Raw genomic sequence first — 20,212 nt, forward strand, 5'->3', positions numbered from 1 at the left:
TAATGTTATTAACAAAACTTAAATATCAAAATAAGTATTTACTCTTTGTACTGACTGTTTAACTTATAATTTAGAGTAAATTACATTGACCTTTCCTAAAGTTTGTTATAATTATGAATACTCTCTTATTGTTTGAAAAATTATAAATATCTCTTGATATTTGATGAAATTATGTAATCCTTGGATGAAAGATGAAATTGTCAACTTTACCAAAAAAAATATAAAAACTTATAAGAAAAAACAAATGTGGTGGATGAAATTTTTTTAAAAATTATTCACTTAGTCCATAAAAAAATAAAATAAAATTATAATTTTTTAGTTCACAAGGATATTTTAATCTGTTTACTACAAAAAATAAAATAAAAAAAAAACTAATTTTGGGATATTAACAATTTTTTAAATAATGAGAAAATATTTATAATTATGTCAAATTTTATAAAAAATCATTGTAATTTATGCTAGTATTTATTTTCACGGTGCAAAAAGTTCCCTGAAGTATATTTAAAGCTGATTATCCAGTAGAGACATGGATAGATAATGCAGTAACTAACCCCAACCCCAAGGTCGAGGAAAACTATAAAATGTCTTCACATGAACTCAACGGCCACCGAATTTAAGCCTTTAGATTTCATTCATTTATTCATCTGATAGCCCCCACAAAACACGTAAAAGTTAACATCAACAACCCAAAAATGGCAGTCATTTGTAATTTTATTTTTTAATTATTTCAATACTAAATCAGACGAAGCACACACGCAGATTCTCTCTTTCTCTCTCTCTCTTCCTCAAATCTAATCCTCCTTTTCCAGGGTTTTTCTTCTTTCATCCTTTGTTTCTTGCTTTCACATTATCCAAGATTGCAGTTTCTGAATGTTTCTATTTTCATAAATTTTTGTTTTTGGTTTTCCGTATTAGGTAGTTGTAATGTCGCGTCCTTTTCCCTTGTTTTCAAGAAGCTTTTTCTGGACGTATATTCATCAGACTTTCAAGAATTTCTGAGCCTGTGATTCAGCGGCATGCTTGCGCAATGTTTTGGTTGTTGCATCGGTCACACCATGCGTTGACTTTTCGGGGCTTGTGAAAGATATGCATTGATTTATCCTGGCGATTCAGTACACAAGATCGCGAATTTGTATTCTGGGTTGCCAAATTTTTCTGTTTTGGCAACTGGGTTCTGTCAGGATGTTCGGAATCTCTGAAGATCCAATCTTTTCTCGTGGAATGAACAGTGATCTCTTGTGAAAATTTTGATAGTTATAGCATTTCTTGATGGACACGACTCGCAACAGTTTAGAAAGTGATGTAAATTCGGAGGATTTGGAGGGAGTGGAGTCTCCGGAGGTTGTAAGGAATGGGGAGAGTGATGGGGATGATGAATCACAGGCATTGTTGAGTTCCCAGGACAGTAAGGTGTCAAAACTGCCTGAAAAGCCTAGGAGGAAAGTTCAGTGGTTGGATAGGAACGGGGACAAGCTTGCACAAATCTTGGAGTTTCAACCAAGGTGATCAAAGATCGTGTCTTCTTTTTTTCGCTGTTTTTCTTGTTGAAGTTGCACTGTTCTCGTCCATATTGTCTGGTTTGATTCCTGTTTTTGCATCTATACAGTTAGATCGTTTACCATCTAAATTCAGAATTACTCAAACCGAGTTGTTGTGTCTTTAATTGTTTTTGTCTTCATCCTTCATGATTTATGTTCCTGTTGTGTTTGATAAATTTTGTTTAGAAGTTTGGGTAAATATCTGTTAATATCATGGTTTGCTGTGTACTATTCTTGGGATATGTGATTAAGCTAACTGATGGAGGCAAAAATCCCACAAAGAGCATAACCGCCATTTCCGCAAAAGCGTGAAGAGAAAGAGACCACGGATCTTTGAATATAATTACTTAGATTAGCCTTAGTTAGAAAATTATGTCCACATGCAGAAGGGGGGGGGGGGGTTTGTAAGATGATTTTATATGCCACATTAATTGCTTGAGTTAGTATAAGTACCCCCTCAACCCAGTGAAAAATGGAGTTTTGGTGGAATTGAAGGTGAAGATTGACTCAAGAGCTAGAGTTTCTAGTTTGCAAGTTTGAAGTTTGCTTGGATCACGAGCTCCCTTTTTCATCCCTCATCACTAACTGTACTTTTTCGGTGCATAGACATGTTGCTGATTTGATGCAATCTTTGAATGGCTGTTTCTTGAACACCTAAACGTTATCAAACAGAACACCATCTATGTTTGTACATCCTTCAACTCTACCATACATATATATTCAAAGCACAATACACTATCGCTGTTCTTTGCTTTGTGTTTGGTCCACCTCTCTGTGTCACATTGAGGCTTCAAGTTTCAGATAGTGCAATTCAGACAAGAAACCTCACGATTATGCTCAAACCTTTTCGTCTTCACTTCATTTTTATACACTATTTCCTGAAAAGAAATTCTTAATCAACATGTTGAATTCTCAGCACCATGCTGGTCTTGAGCAGCAGCTCCTTTAGTTGCATTCAAATGATTAAGGCTAGGATGATTTCTTTCTGAAAATTCATAATCAAAAGAATAAACTCTTGCTTTTAGAACAGTATGACGAGTTGTTGAGGGGTATTTGTTGTTGTATTCCTCACAAAAAGTTGCATCGTTTTTGTGCTTGCAGTGATGTGAGCTCAGATGAGGAAGATTCAGATCCGTGCTTCTGTAGAATAATGTAGACGACATGTTATTAGAGTATCTCCCAGTAACTTTCTGGTGGGCTACTGAGAGGTTGTTCTCCCACTAGAGCTCAAGAGTTTGCAGGATTTGGTGTGTCGTGGACCAGAAAACCCGTTGGCTTCAACTTCAGGTTATTAAGTTCCACAGTAATTAAAGAAAGATGCTAACTCGAAGTCGATTTAAGTGGAAAATCTTGTCGACTTCTAAAAAGCTGATCAAGATGATCCAGATCTGTACTTCAGATGCTGTGCATGCAATGTGTGGATGATTGTTGTGTACTTATATATAGAATCATAGTATGAATTTTTCCCTTCAAGAAGCAGATGAAGATGCTGGAGGGATGATTGTTTCTGATTGCCGTGTGATGTCTATTCTCTTAACTTTTCCCCACGTCTGCAACATAAGTAACTTAAACTGATTGTATCTTTGAACACATAATTTTGAGATTTCTCACAAATATCAAGTCCTGCGCAGAATACTAATTTCTTTTCAGAGCTTTGATGTTTGTGTTTTCTGTTTGTTTCCATCAGTTTTTGTCTATATCATGGCTATTACAGCACTGTCCAGATGACCACACTTGAACATTTTAAATGTGACTTGGACGTGTCTCCGATAGAACAATGTCTCTGGTTTTGTTACTACAGACTGATGTATGGAGTCGTTTGATCTAATAACAACTGATCCTTACAGAAAAGTCGATTCATCCACTTAAAGCAGACTGAACGGCATTTCCATTGATACTCTGATTACCTTGATGATCATCAATGTCTATGTTTCATACCTTAGGTTTCAACTTACTCAACATTGTACTATACTTAATATTTCCATTGGCTGTCTTCATCGAGTACACGTCAGAAGAACTATATCGTTATGCAGACATCACCAACCAAACATGGGATTGGATTTGATGTTTCTCAAAACAAACTTTGCATCCATTCTTGCTTACATGCCAGTTACAGATTCAAAAATTACAAACAACAAATATCACTCTGTCACATACAGAAATTTGCATGTACTAAAACTGTAGACTGGAAAATTTCGAGACAAAGAAACTCAAATCAAACAAACACTGACATTGGAAGCCAGGTTCTTGCAAGCACAACAGACGATGATTGTTCTTCGTTAGGCCTGCCTCAAGGATTCTCAAGTGTATTTCTCTGATACAGAATTGCTAATAGGCCATGAAAGCCTATACCAACCTCATGCAACTTTGACACATTGATTTTTATATGCCCGTCAAGTTTCTGTCGAACAACTGACCTGAAGTACCTTTCTTGATGATTTATTTTTTCTCCAAAGAGCCCAACCAGTTAGATAAACTGGCATCAACCGCAATGGTAGGCTGTTGAGGCCGAGGAACGCTCAAACTTCTTGTTTTCTTGAATGCAAAAGAATCAGATTCAGCCCTTGTGCTCGAATGGTTTTGTCCCTCTTGCTTCAACATTGAATTCTCCTTCTGATACTTCAATTGTGGTGTTGCTGTCTTAGCCTTAACTGCTTTCCATTGACTCAGATTTTCGACCGGATTCAGCACAGACGACACATACTGGCTCCTGTCTCGAGCATGGAGATTTGATCCGAGTCCCACCTCTCTGCTCTGCAGATCAATTGAGTTTCCGTTTTTCTCTTTAGTGATTTGATTATTGATGACTACTTCATCTGATTCTATAACAACAGAACTCGATTGCCAGGGGAAATCTTCTTCGCTTAGTGTTCCATCATCACTTCGATTGCTACAAAAATCATCCACTTCTTCATCACTATCCTCAACTTCCTCAAAATTCAATTCACCATCCTCTATACTCAACTCATCATCTTCATCATCATAGCTGTCTAGGCAGTTCCGGTATCTATAGCTTGCAGGATTACTGTATTGAATTCGCATGCTCTTGGTTTCGGCATCGAACTCCCATTTTGTCTCCTCTGCACCCTCAGAAAGGTACGTGCCGATATCATCATCATCCTCGTCTGGAATTGGTTCGTAGGCCTTAACATTTAAATTAAAGGTGACTTTCTTCTTGATTTTTGATATTGATGGCTCTTTCACCTTCACTCTATGAAATCATAACATCAACAATAGCAATATAGGAAAAAATATAAAGAAATTGAGAGAAAAAGACTAAGATAAGTGGCTTACTTCAGCTGACAAGAATCTGATGAAGTGATGTGGTTTTCATCAATATCGAGTTTGATTGAGGCCTCAGAATCAAGAGGTACGTAACTTCCATGATTCTGAAAATACAAAAAACATGCATCGGTTAAACAGAAAAATGAACAACCTGAATTACTACATCAGCATTTGAGGTTGAGGGGCTCTTACATGTTCTAGGGAGGGACTTTTCTTGCCGGGCTTTCGACGATTTTTCTTCTTTTTGAAGCCAAAACAGGCAAGAAAGCATCCCATTTTCAGCACACAGCCACAACAACGTCCTCCAACCGATCCCCGGGCTTTGTATGACTTCTGTCTGTGTGTGAGTGTGTGCAAATGTGTGTGAGTGAAGTAGAGAGAGAGAGAGAGAGAGAATGATTTGATTTTAATGCAATGGGCTCCAAAGGAATTTTGAAAATAATAACGTTGGGAAAGGAAGCGTTGTAATAATGAAGGGCTTGAGGAGGTGGGCGCACATGAGTTTAATTACTTAAAGATAATAAAAGACATGGGACAAAACTTGCTTTGTATTAGATTTTGCGTTTTGGATGTTTGAGGATCCCACCAACTCTGACATTCCCTCTCTAGTTTTGGAATTTATGCACTTTCACTTCTCTTCTTCTTCCAAACTCACCTGCTAAATTATTCCATGGGATAATCCAATAATTTGAATTTAATTTTTTTTACAGGGAGATTTTATGTTTAAATCTGAGTATGTGAATGAGTGTGTTGGGTGTGTGCATTAAAAAAAATACTAGATACATTTATTGCCACAAATAATGTTGAGTCGATGGGGTTCAAATATTTTATTATTATTATTATTAATATTGTACAATATATATTAATAAATATATTATGGGATGCAATATAAATGCCACTTTTGTCTTTTTTTTTTTTTTTTGGGGGGGGGGGGGGTTAAGTTGAAAATTTTTGGTGAAAACTGGTAGTTCATTAATAATATTCAACTATTCGTTTACTTGAAATTGAAATGATTTTATGGTAGTTTCAATAAATGTCCAAATTTAGTTTAATTGACTAATTATGTGGTCCCGAATATTTGTCAATTGATTCAAATTTCAGTCTGTCTTGTTGCTTTATGTTACTTTAGTTTAATATGTTTAGACCCTTTTGATTGATAATATGGGATTCCTAATTTAATGTGAGTTTCTACATTTTGATACCATAATAAATATTTTTTTATTATTTAAGAAATTATCGGTATTCTTTTGAAACTTGAAACTAATGTTACTTAATAATGGACCTAACCATTAGCTTTCATTCAAAGTTTTTTATTTAAGTCTTGAATTATGATTTTACAAATTTTATTTTAAAAATGACAGATTAAAATGTCATTTTTAAAATAGACAAGCCATAAACACATAGGGGCAAGAGGGAGATTGCACAATATCATTTACTTTTTTATATAGTTTTCCAAAATGAAAAAAAATATATATCTGAAAGGCAAAATTGACATCCCATCCTGCCCAAGGGTTATATAATAATGTAAAAAATAAAGTACTGATATTTTTTAAAAAAATTAGAGAATATTTATAATTATATAATTTTTGGAGGAATTTGATGCTATTTACCCTGGATCCTATTCGTCAATTGTGCTAAATTAATAATTTATGATATTTTGATATAACAATTGGGGAAATAGTTGGAATGGGAGTGATAAAAATGGTTGGCTTGATTTTATTTAATGGATCAAGGTTGAAGGCAAAGAAGAAGAAGCTTCCTTTCATTTTGTAAAATTGTGTTTACGCGTTGCGTTTCTTTACATATTATAATTCTGCTTTTATGATTTTGCTTGATTATTATAATGTATCTGATTGGGCCACTTGCGGCCACATCAAGCGGTTAGTTGGTTGAATTAGTTAGGGGCAATTCCGATTGTATTTAAAGGGATCCCCCCCCCCCCCACCCCTTTCCCACACATAGCAATACAACAACATTGATTCAGCTTGCGCACTGAAATTATGGCTTCTCCATTCACTCATAATCTTCACATGGTATCAGAGCCTCATTTTGAAGGTCTCCGCATAATCTTCACAGTAATGCTTTCTGTTACGTATACTAGAATCAGAAGATGGATCACTGCATTAATAGTGATCGGGTGACTGAGAAAGATGACAGCACTGCTCCTCAGTTTGAAAAGAATGTGTTTTACTTACATTCCTTCTAATCATCCCGGAATGGCATAGGTTACGTCGTTGAACGGAGCAAACTTTCTTGCTTGGAGTGAGGCAATATATATTTTCCGCAGTGTGAAGTTGAAGCTAGGTTTCATTGATGAAAATTTTCCTAGACGAGCAGTTGGCACGGCAAACTTTGCACAATGGAAACATGTGGATTTGATGGTAACACCGTGGATATGGAATTCAATCTTCTTTGGGGTTGATTCAAGAAGTGAAGGCATATTTAAATGATCTTTTTACTATCAAGGACATTGGTAATGCTCCTATTTCCTTGGCCTGAAATTAGTCGAAATTCTGATGGACTATATGTGGCTTAGGCTAAATACATAATGGACATAGTCCAAAACACTGACTTACACAATGCTAAAGGGTCAACACCTCCTTTCCCCAAGGACTGAAGTGAACTGTTGATAGAGCGCTTTTGACCAGTCCTGATGTTTATAGGTGCCTTGTGGGTAGATTACTCTACCTCTACTTTACCAGGCTGTATATTTCTTATTTCATATAACAGTTGAGTCAGTTTTTGACACACCCTTTCGAAGTTCACTGGTAGGATGTTGTGCATGTGGTTAGATACCTAAAAAGATGTCCATCAAAAGGAATTTTTCTCCTTTCCACCAATTCCCTTGAGCTCAAGGTCTACTGTGGTGCGGATTGGGCTTCATGTAAAGATTCCAAACGCTCTTGATTGATTTCTTTTGTTTCTTGGTGTTGCCCTCATCTCCTAAAAAATAAAGAAGCAGACCATTGTGCCTCGCTCCACAATTGAAGCGAAATATCATAGTATGATTGCTACAATATGCGAGCTTCATTGGATCTCGTACTTATTATAGGATGTTGGAGTCACAATCTAGTTTTTCATTGCTTTGTATAGTAATAACAAGGCTGCCTTTCACATTATGGCCGACCCAATGTTCCATGAATGTACTCATATTTATGTAGACTGCTATATCGTCTGGGATTCTTATAAGGCAAGCTCTGTTTCCCCCTCTCATGTACTTGGAGGGTGCGCCTAAACTTATAAGCTCTTCAAAATATTTTATAAGATGTTTTAGAACTTATAAACTCTAAATATTTGTTCGGATAAAGAGCTTATAGACGTACAAATATTTGTTTTTTTAAAAAGTTAATAAGATCTCAAAGTAAAATATTTTGGATCTTATTAGTTTTTTTTTTTTTTAAAAAGTTAACTTTCCTAACTTTTTTTATAAGATCTCTAAACTATATAAAATTAATATGTTATAAGACAAAAATATCATATTCATACATTTACACACTCCTCTCTCTCTCTCTCTCTCACTCTCACTCTCTTTCACACACACACACTATCTAGGATTTAAAAAAAAATTGCTATTTAATTTTTCAAATATTCAAAAAAGAGAAAATACTTCATTATTTAATAATAAATTATTATAGTTAAATGAAAATAAGATTGGTACTGATATTATGTTTATTGAAAAATATAAATTCAAAACATTATAAATTATAAAATAGATATACTCATTGCATTAAAAAAATATCAATTATATATCTATATCAATATTCAACTAACATGAATGTAGATATATATTATTTTTATACAAAAATTTAAGTAATAATTCGTTATTTCTTTTGTTATTGTAAAAGATTATCTATTAAATTTTTATTTGAAATTAAACAAATGCATACTATTTATAAAAGCGTTTTAATTTTTTAAAACAAAAACTGTCAAGAAATAAGAACTTATTTGATTATAATGATATCATGTCCATTTTAATCATTTCACCAATTAAAAACATTATTACGCTAAAAATCCTTTACACATTTTTATAAGCTTTAACATTTTATTTTATTCAAACACTTTAGGAGCTTATTTCTAAAATAAGATTCAACAAATCTTATGAGATGTAAGAGCTCATAAGATATTTTAAAAAATCTTAGCCAAACATCCTCTCAATCATGAACAACTTACAGATGTCTTCACCAAGATATTTTTTTTAGGATCCTTTTTCAGACATAGAAATACAGAAACATAGATTCAGCTAAGCATTGAAATCACGGCTTCTCCGTTCACTCAAATCATCATTATTCATAATCTTCACAATATTAGCATCATTAGTTTTCTTAAAACAGAAAATAAAGACAAGTACTAATATGATAAACTATGAACATATTATTTTGAAATCTTACGAGCTTTATAGAAAAAAAACTTAGTAAACAATTTTGTAGAGCTTAATAAGATATTTGAAAAAGCTTACAAGGTCAACCAATCACCCACTTATGTACATATATTATTATGTAATGTTCAAAAATTGAGTAACAAGAATTTTTTTTAATAATTTTTTAAAATTTAAATTTAAATTAATTATGTATGCACATTTGAATGTAGCATATGTATATATTAATAGTAGAAATATCATAGAAAAATATTGGACATTGGAGAACAGGTTACATATTTTATATCATCTCTACGAATCAATCTTTTTATTTAACTAATTATTTTTATTTTTTAAAAAATAATATAATAATATTTAAAAAAAAATGTTGTGGAGGTCTTTGTCCTATTTAAGGGGATGAGTTGACTAAAAAAGAGTTTTCACATTTTCTCTCCCACCAAAAGAATATCCAACCATCAAATCGAAACCCTCCGTTGTCAATCCCTCGTCGTCCTCCTTAAATCGCAGCCGTCTATTCCTCACTACATGAATAAAAGTTCCACTCTTGTTTCCTCACCGTCTCTCTCTCCCCCTCCTCGCGGCCGTCCTTCGCAGGAACGAACCCCAAACCCTTACTGGTTCAGACCCTCAAACCGAAGTGACTAAATCCTCGTCTACTTTTCCCCTATAGTACATAGTAAAGACTTGTACTTTTGTAGATATCAATGGATTCAGATCAGGGGAAGCTATTTATTGGAGGGATTTCTTGGGAGACAAATGAGGAGAAACTGAAGGAGTATTTTCAAGGATATGGTGAAGTCGTTCAGGCCGTTGTTATGAGAGATAAAATCTCTGGGAAGCCCAGAGGGTTTGGCTTTGTTGTATTTGCAGATCCGAACATTCTTGACACGGTTCTCCAGGATAGACATGTTATTGATGGCCGCACGGTAAGTAAGATTAGTCTGAATTGCGGAACAAGTAGTGCCTTTTGCGTCATTTTTTGTGTGTTCCTGGTAGTTCTTACTGTTAAGCTGCTAGGAAATTAGGTTTATGAGTTTGCGTTTGTTTTTGTTATTGTTCTGTATCAAGCTAGTTCTTTGGAATCTTGGTACATAAGTGCTCTTTAGATTGAAGTTTTGCTTTTAAATTTTTTAAGGGTTTATTGGTGTTTCTTTTAACTGTTCTATTCTAGCTCAGGTGAAATGACTTTTTGATTGGGGGTCCATCATGTCAAATATACCATGTTAGTTCAATTTTGTTATCTATCTGGAGTTAAGTGTTTTGTCTTAGTGTTAACCCTATCCTGGAATTAAGTGTCTTCTTCTTGTTCCCATTTTTCTGCCTAACCACATCATGGTTTTCATTTTCCCATATAGGTTGAGGCTAAAAGAGCTTTATCAAGAGAGGAACAACAGGTTTCAAGAGTTGGAAATTCTGGTGGTGCAAGAAACTTTGGAGGTGGTGGAAGTACCAGGACCAAAAAGATTTTTGTTGGGGGTTTACCACCAACACTGAGTGAGGATGGATTCCGACAGTATTTTGAAGCTTATGGAATGGTAACTGATGTGGTAATTATGTATGACCAGCAGACCAACCGTCCACGTGGATTTGGGTTCATATCATTTGATTCTGAGGATGCAGTAGATAGGGTTTTACACAAGACCTTCCATGATTTAAATGGTAAGCAAGTGGAAGTGAAGCGAGCTCTTCCTAAAGACGCCAATCCTGGTGGGGGAGGCCGGTCTATGGGTGGTGGTAGCAGTGGAGGATATCAGGGTTATGGGTCTTCTATGGGAAATTCAAGCTCTTATGATGGTCGAATGGAATCCAACAGGTACATGCAGTCACAAAATTCTAGTGGTGGTTATCCATCATATGGTTCGTCTGGGTATAATGCACCAGGATACGGATATGGTCCAACCAATAATGGAATGGGTTATGGCTATGGAAATTATGGTGGTCCTGCTGGTGGAGGGTATGGAAACCCTAATGGTCCTAATGCCGGATATGGTGGCCCTGGAAATGCTCAAAGAAGTTCATGGGGTTCACAGGCTCCTTCTGGATATGGCTATGGAAGCTCTCAATGGGGTGCTACCGGTGGCGGTGGTGGCTCTGCTACTGGTCAACCACAAACTGGAGCTTCTGGTTATGGGAATCAAGGTTATGGTTATGGTGGATATGGTGGGCATGATGGAACTTACGGAAACCAGGCTGCTTATGGTGCTGTTGGCGGGCGTGCTGGAAGTGGTCCAAATGGTAGCTCTTCTGTAGGAGATCTTCAAGGTGGTTCTGCTGGTTATATGGGGGGTGGTTATGGTGATGGAAGTGGTAACTATGGAGGTGGCTATGGTGCTGCTTCAACTCGATAAGCTCAGCAGCAACAGTTTATTGCTTGTTTCTCTCTACGTTCCTTGCTGGAGTGTCTTATAGTTGCATGAGATCCAATTTGTGGTGCAGAGTAGGTGGCTTTTGCAATGTCACCTAAACTGTACTTTTTCTTGCTAGCCCATAATAAGTCATGCTTAAGTAATAGAGTTAGCTAATCTATCTTTTCTTTCAACTGTAGTTTTAAATTTGTTCGCTTATAGCTTAGCCGTGTTGGAATCTTCACTTATCGTAATGTTTGAGATATAGTAGCTTGTGTTGAACATTCTGTGCGTTAATTGCTAGTGAGGTATTGGGCTGTGACGTGAAGTTAGTGATTGAACTCCAGCCTTCTTTTGCAGGGTTTATTTGGTATTGAAGCTTCATGATTATTACATTTTGTGGTATTGGTACTTTCTTGTTTCTCAAATTGTTGAATGTCGCTAACTATAAACTGAAAGTGTGTTCTTGAAATAGTATTACAATCTAGAGACTTGGTTAGCCTTGAGCCAGGGGAATTTGCTTCTACATGTACTGGGTAAATCTTTTATTACCTACTGGAGATGTCAGTCGTAGTTAATCTGGTGTCCTTTTGGGTCATTGTTTTAGAAGTTTAGCATTAACACCTCTGGTCGATTAGTCTCGTTACAGGTAGCGATAATTTTAGCGGTAGATAAATTTTGGCAATGGCATAATCTTCCCCCTGTATTTGGCGTTGTGTTGTACAGGCATGGAGATGCTCGTGTGCTAAGGTCGGTGAAGTGTCCACTCAGCTAAATATGGGCATAATGCTGCATGTCTTTAGTATCTAATGGAAACATAGAGGTGGTTGTGGCTGGGTTGGTCTGATGCTTCACCTTCAAACTTCTAATAGAGGAGGTCCTGGAGCTACTAATGGGAATGTCTCAATCTTCATTCAGGTTTTAGTCTCACGAAGAATCAATGTGCTAACTTTGTTATGTTGGGGGCAACAGTCTAGCGCTCATGATATGATGTATATGTTTCAAAGTTCTAACTTCTTGTTAGTCTGTTTGCGTTATGGAGTAGGAGATAGAATTGATCTCTTAAATTTCTTGACAATGTTAGCAAACTGGTCACCATTCTAGTAATTCATAGGGTGTCTTTTCTGAAGCAAATACAGTTGAGATTCACTGCTTTTTCATTTATTTCTGAAGTCCTCTTCCCTTGGTCGTTGCTTTTGGTTAGATAGCTATATATATTTCATTTGAAGCTGAGAATGCTTTTCCTGCTTGTGGATTCCTCAGAGCTGTCTACTTGTGCTGTAATATGGTTTAAATTCCTGTTAGTGATGCCTACTTGTGCTTCAAGATTATTGTTTCCTCCATTTGTCGAAAGCCTAAAGTAGAGAATTTTGATTACCAGGTGTTCTTCGTTGTTCTCTTGGAACAGCAAGCCTTTGTCGGAAGCTGGTAGTGGTTGTAGTGTTAGGAAGTGAGACTTAAACATAGGGTGCATTCGGAATTCTCAAAATAATGAACAGCAAAAGGTTTATTGATCGTATGGACCGGTACTTTGTTTCTCCTGCTACGCTCATCTTTAAGGTTGTAATACTTGTTTATTTTTCTAGGAATCTTCTTATTCTCATTGAAGATATTGCTGAAGAATTTAAGGTTTATTCATCCATAATTCCAGCACTGCTGGCTTTTCTCATAGAAAAAGATTAAGACTAGATGTTGAAAAGAAAGCAAATAAGAGCACCTGCAGGCGTATTCAAAGGCATCAAGTATTCGTAATTCATCATGTGTTGTGTCGCGTTCTCTAGAGTCTGTTTCGGTCATTGTCTGGATTGTTTTCAAGCTTTTCAACATAACTGGAATTGGTGAAATTCATTTTGTATCAAATTGAGCTTGACACGCTTGTTCTGAATTAATTTAGGACCCAAAGCAAAAACTAATATTGTAGCCAAAAGAACACCATATCTGCTTGTAATACTACTTATGATGATACACCATTCTTGAGCTTAACGATTTCTCTAATCATATTCCAGAAGTACGGATTTAATATTCGTCGTTCGTGCAAACAAACTTGAGAACCCGTTTGCGTTCCCCCATTCACATCCTTGACCCTCATCCAAGCTCACAGAGAATGACATGTCACAGAGCTCCCTGTCAACTCCAACACTCTCCAACAATTGGATGGTTTCTGGATACATAGCCTATCCAATCAGTCAATACCATCTCAGGCAATGGTTAAACCATCATGAGACAGAATTTTGATCAAGGCTCAATCTTTAGTAACATTTAAGGTGTGCAGAAATCATTTTCCAGGACAAAACAGAAGAAAAAAGAGAACTTATTTGATCATTTCTGGAAACAAAAAACCTGTCCCATAGTTGTCGCGCATAGTTGGCCACTTTTTCTGTTTCTGCTTGAGTTTTCAGAACAACAAACCAAAATGCTACATAACTGACTTATTTGTTCCGGCCCTCAACACATATACCAATTCCAGCACCGCCAGGGCCAACACCTTTATCTTCTTCGACCTTAAGCTCGAAATGTGATGCCTTTTAATGGCCTTCACTACAATAACGTAAACCTGACCTTATCTTACAGCTACGATGGAGATAGGGAGCATGCTCTTTATCCCAATAGCTCAACACACAGTGCCAGGATTCTACCAGAGCATGAGGAAGACAGCCCGCAACAGAGACATGACCATGACTCGTGGAGTGCCGTGGGCGAACGCCTTTGCGGCAGCTTCCAATTCGTCGACGGCCATTTTCCAGGTGGATTTGGCAACTAATGTTAAGTCCAAGCAGTATTTTTGGTATGCAAGGAAGCAGAGGCTTACAATGGGAGGTCTCGTGGACGTTGGCAGCGGGCTTAAAGGAAATCAACGTAGCAATTAGATTAAGATGAAAAGCAATGTGTAATGTCCATCTTATATTATTATCATCTTTGGCAAAAGAATGTGCTTGCTCTTGTTGTGGTCCCGACTTGTGCTTCTATCTGGTCTTGCTCTTCAGGAGTAATGAACTTCTCAGCAGAAAATGTTCTTGTTTCTCCAGGTAACCAGAGTTTAAACTACGAATGCTTGGAAAAACAAGTACCGGTCTATATCATTAAACTACCTTAGCGTGTAAACAAATGAATTCTAACACTAAAGCTGGTTGAATGTTTCTTTAGTTCTTAGCAATAGCTGATGAGAAGTATGACGACTTCAGGCTTGGCCTGGGCTTCATTAAAGAATATATCTTCTCTGGTGGATGTCTGCCTTTGCTTAGCAGAACATCTGCTATGGCAGCTGCATTCAGACTTGGGAAACAAAAAGTTCTTTATCATTTATGTGTCTAAGGATAAGTTATTCCTGATAATAAGCAAACAAAAAATCCACAAAAATTAATGTTTTCTCGTACAGTGTGTTGCACTTAGAAGAAATAGACTGCCATTACTTTCACACGCTCGGACGTTGGCAGGACAACCTCCTAAAAAACCAGAGGTAAAAAATCTATGATTTCAAAGTTCTATGTATCTAAATGACTTTTATTCAGAGGATGTCCGCGCAGTAAAGAAACCAACCTCAAGTTAAACTCATGCTACTAAAATAACCTAATGATTCTTGCATCCCTCTAATTCATAGTAGTTGCACTGGTTTGAAGTATTATTACACTCTGAAATAAACATAAATCTTCTACTAAAATTTTGGCTCTGGGCTTCGACGAGAAGTTCATACGCACTTTGGAATACTACTTTGACTATTGTGCTGCTGAGTTCAAATGCTGTATTCTTGGAGATTGTAGGTATGTGCTTAGCTCCTCTCACACCCTTCTTTTCTCTATATTTGGACAAAAAAGTTCACAAAATTTGCGTCACTGGTCTTGCTTGATCAGAACTTCCATGCATTCCGATAAGCAATCTGGTAAAATTTCTTCCTGTGATTGATTTGTTATCAGAATGTCCGGATGATTACAAGTTTTGCTCATTTGTTTGCTTCTCATTTTGCCTTCTCTGTTAAGGATAGAATATTGAGCATGGATTATAGTTTCACCATTGCATCTATCGTTCAAACAAAGACCTGAAACACAGTTCTGTGTTTCATCAGATGCTAAGTTTAATTCTTTAACTCCCTTGAATGCAAATATGCCAGGGTCATGATACTTGTTTTCGTTCTTTGCCTTCTTGGCAGATTGTAATGAGTCGACCAGGTGAACTTGCAACTAAATATCATGGCTTCTACCTCATGTGGTTCTATAATGTAATCTCTCTGTGTTGAGCTGTTGAAACAAAGAGTTGAAATGTAACAAAGAAAACTCCAGTCTGAACATTAATAATGGTTGTTACATCAGCAGACCACCAACTAATGCTTAAGAGGAGTATTAACTCTACATTATTTCTTCTTTCTAGCCTTCTATCGTTCTCATAATTTCAATGTGTTTGAGTCAGAAAAAGGCATACTCCACAGATAATGAAATACCATTTTTCCATCAACCGAGCATTATTGATAATAAATAACCTTTTGCAATTCATTATTTTGAGAATTACCAGTTCACCTTATACTCCCAAGTCCCAAACACTACAACCACTACCACCTTCTGACAAAGGCTTCCTGTTTCAAGAGAACAGAGAACACTTGGTAATCAAAATTCTCTGCCCTAGGATTTTGACAAATCAAGGAAGAAATAATCTTGAAGCAGCAGTAGACATCACTAAGACAAATTTAAACCATACTACAGCACAATAACCACCAACTCCGAGGAACTCACAAGCAGGAGAAATATTCTCAACTTTAAATGAAATATAGCTATCTAAACCAAAAGCAACGCCAAGCGAAGAGGACTTCAGAAATAAATGAACAAACAACAGTGAACGTCAACTGTATTTGCTTAAGAAAAAGATACCCTATGAATTACTAGAATAGCGACCAGTTTGATAACATTGTCGAGAAATTTAAGAGATCACTTCAATCTCCTACTCAACAATGCCAACAGACTAACAAGAAGTTAGAGCTTTGAGCCATATACATCATATCAAGAGAACTAGGCTGGTTGCCTTCCAGGACAAACATAGAAAGTTAGCACTTTGATTCTTCATGAGACTAAAACCTGAATGAAGATTGAGAATTCCCATTAGTAGCTCCAGGACCTCCTCTATTAGAATTTTGAAGGTGAATCAGACCAACCCAGCCACAACCACCTCTATGTTTCCATTAGATACTAAAGACATGCAGCATTATGCCCATGTTTAGCTGAGTGGACGCTTCACCGACCTCAGCACACGTACATCTCCAGGCCTGTACAACACAACGCCAAATACAGGGGGAAGATTATGCCATTGCCAAAATTTATCTACCGCTAAAATTATTGTTACCCGTTACGACACTAATCTACCAAAGGTGTTAATGCTGAACTTCTAAAATAATGACCCAAAAGGACACCAGTTTAACTACTACTGAGATCTCCAGTAGGTAATAATTCAAAGATTTACCCAGTACACGTAGAAGCAAATTCCCCTGGCTCAAGGCTAACCAAGCCTCTAGATTCCAGTAATACTCTTTCAAGAACTGTCTTTCAGTTTACAGCTAGCAACATTCAACAATTTGCGAAACAACAAAGTACCAATACCATCAAATGTAATAATATGAAGCTCAATACCAAATAAAACCTTTCAAAAGAAGGCTGGAGTTTAATCACTAACTTCACATCACTGCCCAATACCTCACTAGCAATCAACTCAGAGAAAGTTCATCACAAGCTACTATATCTCAAACATTACGGTAAGAGAAGATTCCAACACAGCTAAGCTATATGTGATCAAATTTAAAACTACAGCTGAAAGAAAAGATAGATTGAGCTAACTCTTTTACTTAAGCATGACTTATTATGAGCTAGCAAGAAAAAGTATAGTTTAGGTGACATTGCAAAAGCCACCTACTCTGCACCACAAATGGACCTCATGCAACTGTAAGACACTCCAACAAGGATATGTAGAGAGAATCAAGCAATAAATCCTTGCTGCTGAGCTTATCGAGTTGAAGCAGCACCATAGCCACCTCCATAGTTACCACTTCCATCACCATAACCACGCCCCATATAACCAGCAGAACCACCTTGAAGATCTCCTACAGAAGAGCTACCATTTGGACCACTTCCAGCACGCCCGCCAACAGCACCATAAGCAGCCTGGTTTCCGTAAGTTCCATCATGCCCACCATATCCACCATAACCATAACCTTGATTCCCATAACCAGAAGCTCCAGTTTGTGGTTGACCAGTAGCAGAGCCACCACCGCCGCTGGTAGCACCCCATTGAGAGCTTCCATAGCCATATCCAGAAGGAGCCTGTGAACCCCACGAACTTCTTTGAGCATTTGCTGGGCCACCATATCCGACATTAGGACCACTAGGGTTTCCATAGCCTCCACCAGCAGTACCACCATAATTTCCATAGCCATAACCCATTCCATTATTGGTTGGACCATACGCATAACCTGGTGCATTATACCCAGACGAACCATATGATGGATAACCACCACTAGAATTTTGTGATTGCATGTACCTGTTGGATTCCATTCGACCATCATATGAGCTAGAATTGCCCATAGAAGACCCATAACCCTGATATCCTCCACTGCTACCACCACCCATAGACCGGCCACCCCCACCAGGATTGGCGTCTTTGGGAAGAGCTCGCTTCACTTCCACTTGCTTACCATTTAAATCATGGAAGGTCTTCTGTAAAACCCTATCTACTGCATCCTCAGAATCAAATGAAATGAACCCAAATCCACGAGGACGGTTGGTCTGCTGGTCATACATAATTACCACATCAGTTACCATTCCATAAGCTTCAAAATACTGTCGGAATCCATCCTCACTCAGTGTTGGTGGTAAACCCCCAACAAAAATCTTTTTGGTCCTGGTACTTCCACCACCTCCAAAGTTTCTTGCACCACCAGAATTTCCAACTCTTGAAACCTGTTGTTCCTCTCTTGATAAAGCTCTTTTAGCCTCAACCTATATGGGAAAATGGAAACCATGATGTGGATAGGGAGAAAAATGGGAACAACAAGAAGAAGACATTTAACTCCAGGAAAGGGTAACACTAAAACCAAACACTTAACTCCAGATTAACAATAAAACTGAACTAATATGGTATATGTGACATGATGGACCCCTAATCACAAAGTCATTTCACCTGGAGCTAGAATAAAACAGTTAAGAAAACCCAATAAACCCTGAAAAAATTTCATAGCATAACTTGAATCCGAAGTGCATTCATATACCAAGAACTAGCTTGATACAGAAAAAAAACACAAACCCAGTAAAAGCAATCCATAAACCTAATTTCCTAGCAGCTTAACAGTACAAACGACCCAGAAGACACCAAAAAAGGCCAAAAATGACGCAAAAAGCACTTCTTGTTCAGCAATTCACACTAATCTTACTTACCGTGCGGCCATCAATAACATGTCTATCCTGAAGAACCGTGTCAAGAATGTTCGGATCTGCGAATACAACAAAGCCGAAACCTCTGGGCTTCCCAGAGATTTTATCTCTCATAACAACGGCCTGAACGACTTCACCATATCCTTGAAAATACTCCTTCAGTTTCTCCTCATTTGTCTCCCAAGAAATCCCTCCAATAAATAGCTTCCCCTGATCTGAATCCATTGATATCTACAAAGCACAAGTTTACTATGTAGTGTAGGTGAAAAATAGACGAGGGTTTGGTCACTTCGGTTTTAGGGTCTGAACCAGTAAAGGGTTTCGGGTTCGTTCCTGCGGAGGACGGCCGACTGGGAACGAGAGGAGGAGGAGAGAGAGTGAAGAAACAAGAGTGAAACTTTTATTCATGTAGTGAGGAATAGACGGCTGCGATTTAGGGACGAGGACGAGGGATTGAGAACGGAGGGTTTAGATTTGATGGTTTTATATTCTTTTGGTCGGAAGAGTAAATGTGAAAATTCTTTTTTAGTCAACTCATCCACTTAAATAGGACCAACTCCTCCATAATATTTTTTATTTTACTTCATTTTAACATTAAGTACACAAATATGTTAAAAACGTGAAAAATTATTTATTATATATAAAAATAAATCACATATCAAAACCACTTGTTAACTATATTAAATTATATGTTTACAACTTACAAATTTGGATTTTTTTCGTTTTTTTTATAATATAGATTTAGAATTAGTCATGTATTATTTTATTAGCTGTCAAAATAGTAACATTACGTTTAGACATGGACCCATATCAAATTGTAATCGTGTAATCGCTCGGACAATGTGCGATATGCTAGACCGCATAACATATGATCGTGTACTTAAAATCATTTCAAGAATATATTTATACTACCAGTAATTATACACTGATTTTGTAACATTGAATTTATTCAAGTTTTGCTGGCAAGAATATGACATGAACTTACAATGCATTACAGAGTTGTCACTGGAATGCAAATTTGCAATCCACAGTTGTAAACATCAACATATCCCTTGATCTTCTATACCCTTGTAGAAATACACCATCCCCAACAGATTTTTCACCAATTTAAAATGAAGGAAAATATTTTTTATGTGCCGTCGCGTATAGGAATAGATTGATACCAACAACACTTACAATGCATTATTTGATAGCAGAAACAATACGACATGATTGTGCTCTGGCCGTATATATCCAATGAAATAGCACAAAGTATGGATATGCGGA

At 36.9% G+C, this 20,212-nt stretch overlaps 4 protein-coding genes across 6 annotated transcripts; 2 read left to right on the top strand and 2 right to left on the bottom strand.

Annotated features, from left to right (window-relative positions):
• Nucleotides 612-3,187, top strand: LOC105171746. The gene is made up of 2 exons (XM_011092956.2): nt 612-1,502; nt 2,640-3,187. Exons 1-2 carry the CDS (start codon nt 1,270-1,272, stop codon nt 2,692-2,694), a joined length of 288 nt encoding a protein of 95 aa, XP_011091258.1. The 5' UTR covers nt 612-1,269; the 3' UTR covers nt 2,695-3,187.
• LOC105171747 lies at nt 3,361-5,231 on the bottom strand. The gene is made up of 3 exons (XM_011092957.2): nt 5,016-5,231; nt 4,833-4,927; nt 3,361-4,749 (listed from the first exon to the last, which is right to left on the bottom strand). Exons 1-3 carry the CDS (start codon nt 5,097-5,099, stop codon nt 3,978-3,980), a joined length of 951 nt encoding a protein of 316 aa, XP_011091259.1. The 5' UTR covers nt 5,100-5,231; the 3' UTR covers nt 3,361-3,977.
• LOC105171750 (heterogeneous nuclear ribonucleoprotein 1-like) lies at nt 9,734-12,707 on the top strand. Of its 2 annotated transcripts, XR_002287959.1 has the most exons (3): nt 9,734-10,124; nt 10,554-11,635; nt 12,270-12,707. XR_002287959.1 is itself a non-coding variant. In XM_011092960.2 (2 exons), exons 1-2 carry the CDS (start codon nt 9,903-9,905, stop codon nt 11,544-11,546), a joined length of 1,215 nt encoding a protein of 404 aa, XP_011091262.1. In that variant the 5' UTR covers nt 9,734-9,902; the 3' UTR covers nt 11,547-11,954. The 2 variants fall into 2 exon arrangements, 1 of the variants encoding a protein (XP_011091262.1); XM_011092960.2 differs by lacking the exon at nt 12,270-12,707 and having other exon boundaries at nt 10,554-11,954.
• On the bottom strand, nt 16,351-19,332 carry LOC105171748 (heterogeneous nuclear ribonucleoprotein 1-like). 2 transcript variants are annotated; one of them, XR_848599.2, is made up of 3 exons: nt 18,950-19,332; nt 17,433-18,514; nt 16,351-16,791 (listed from the first exon to the last, which is right to left on the bottom strand). XR_848599.2 is itself a non-coding variant. In XM_011092959.2 (2 exons), exons 1-2 carry the CDS (start codon nt 19,169-19,171, stop codon nt 17,522-17,524), a joined length of 1,215 nt encoding a protein of 404 aa, XP_011091261.1. In that variant the 5' UTR covers nt 19,172-19,332; the 3' UTR covers nt 17,097-17,521. The 2 variants fall into 2 exon arrangements, 1 of the variants encoding a protein (XP_011091261.1); XM_011092959.2 differs by lacking the exon at nt 16,351-16,791 and having other exon boundaries at nt 17,097-18,514.

Source organism: Sesamum indicum, linkage group LG10 (assembly GCF_000512975.1).
Source record: "Sesamum indicum cultivar Zhongzhi No. 13 linkage group LG10, S_indicum_v1.0, whole genome shotgun sequence".
NCBI classification, from domain to species: Eukaryota; Viridiplantae; Streptophyta; class Magnoliopsida; order Lamiales; family Pedaliaceae; genus Sesamum; species Sesamum indicum.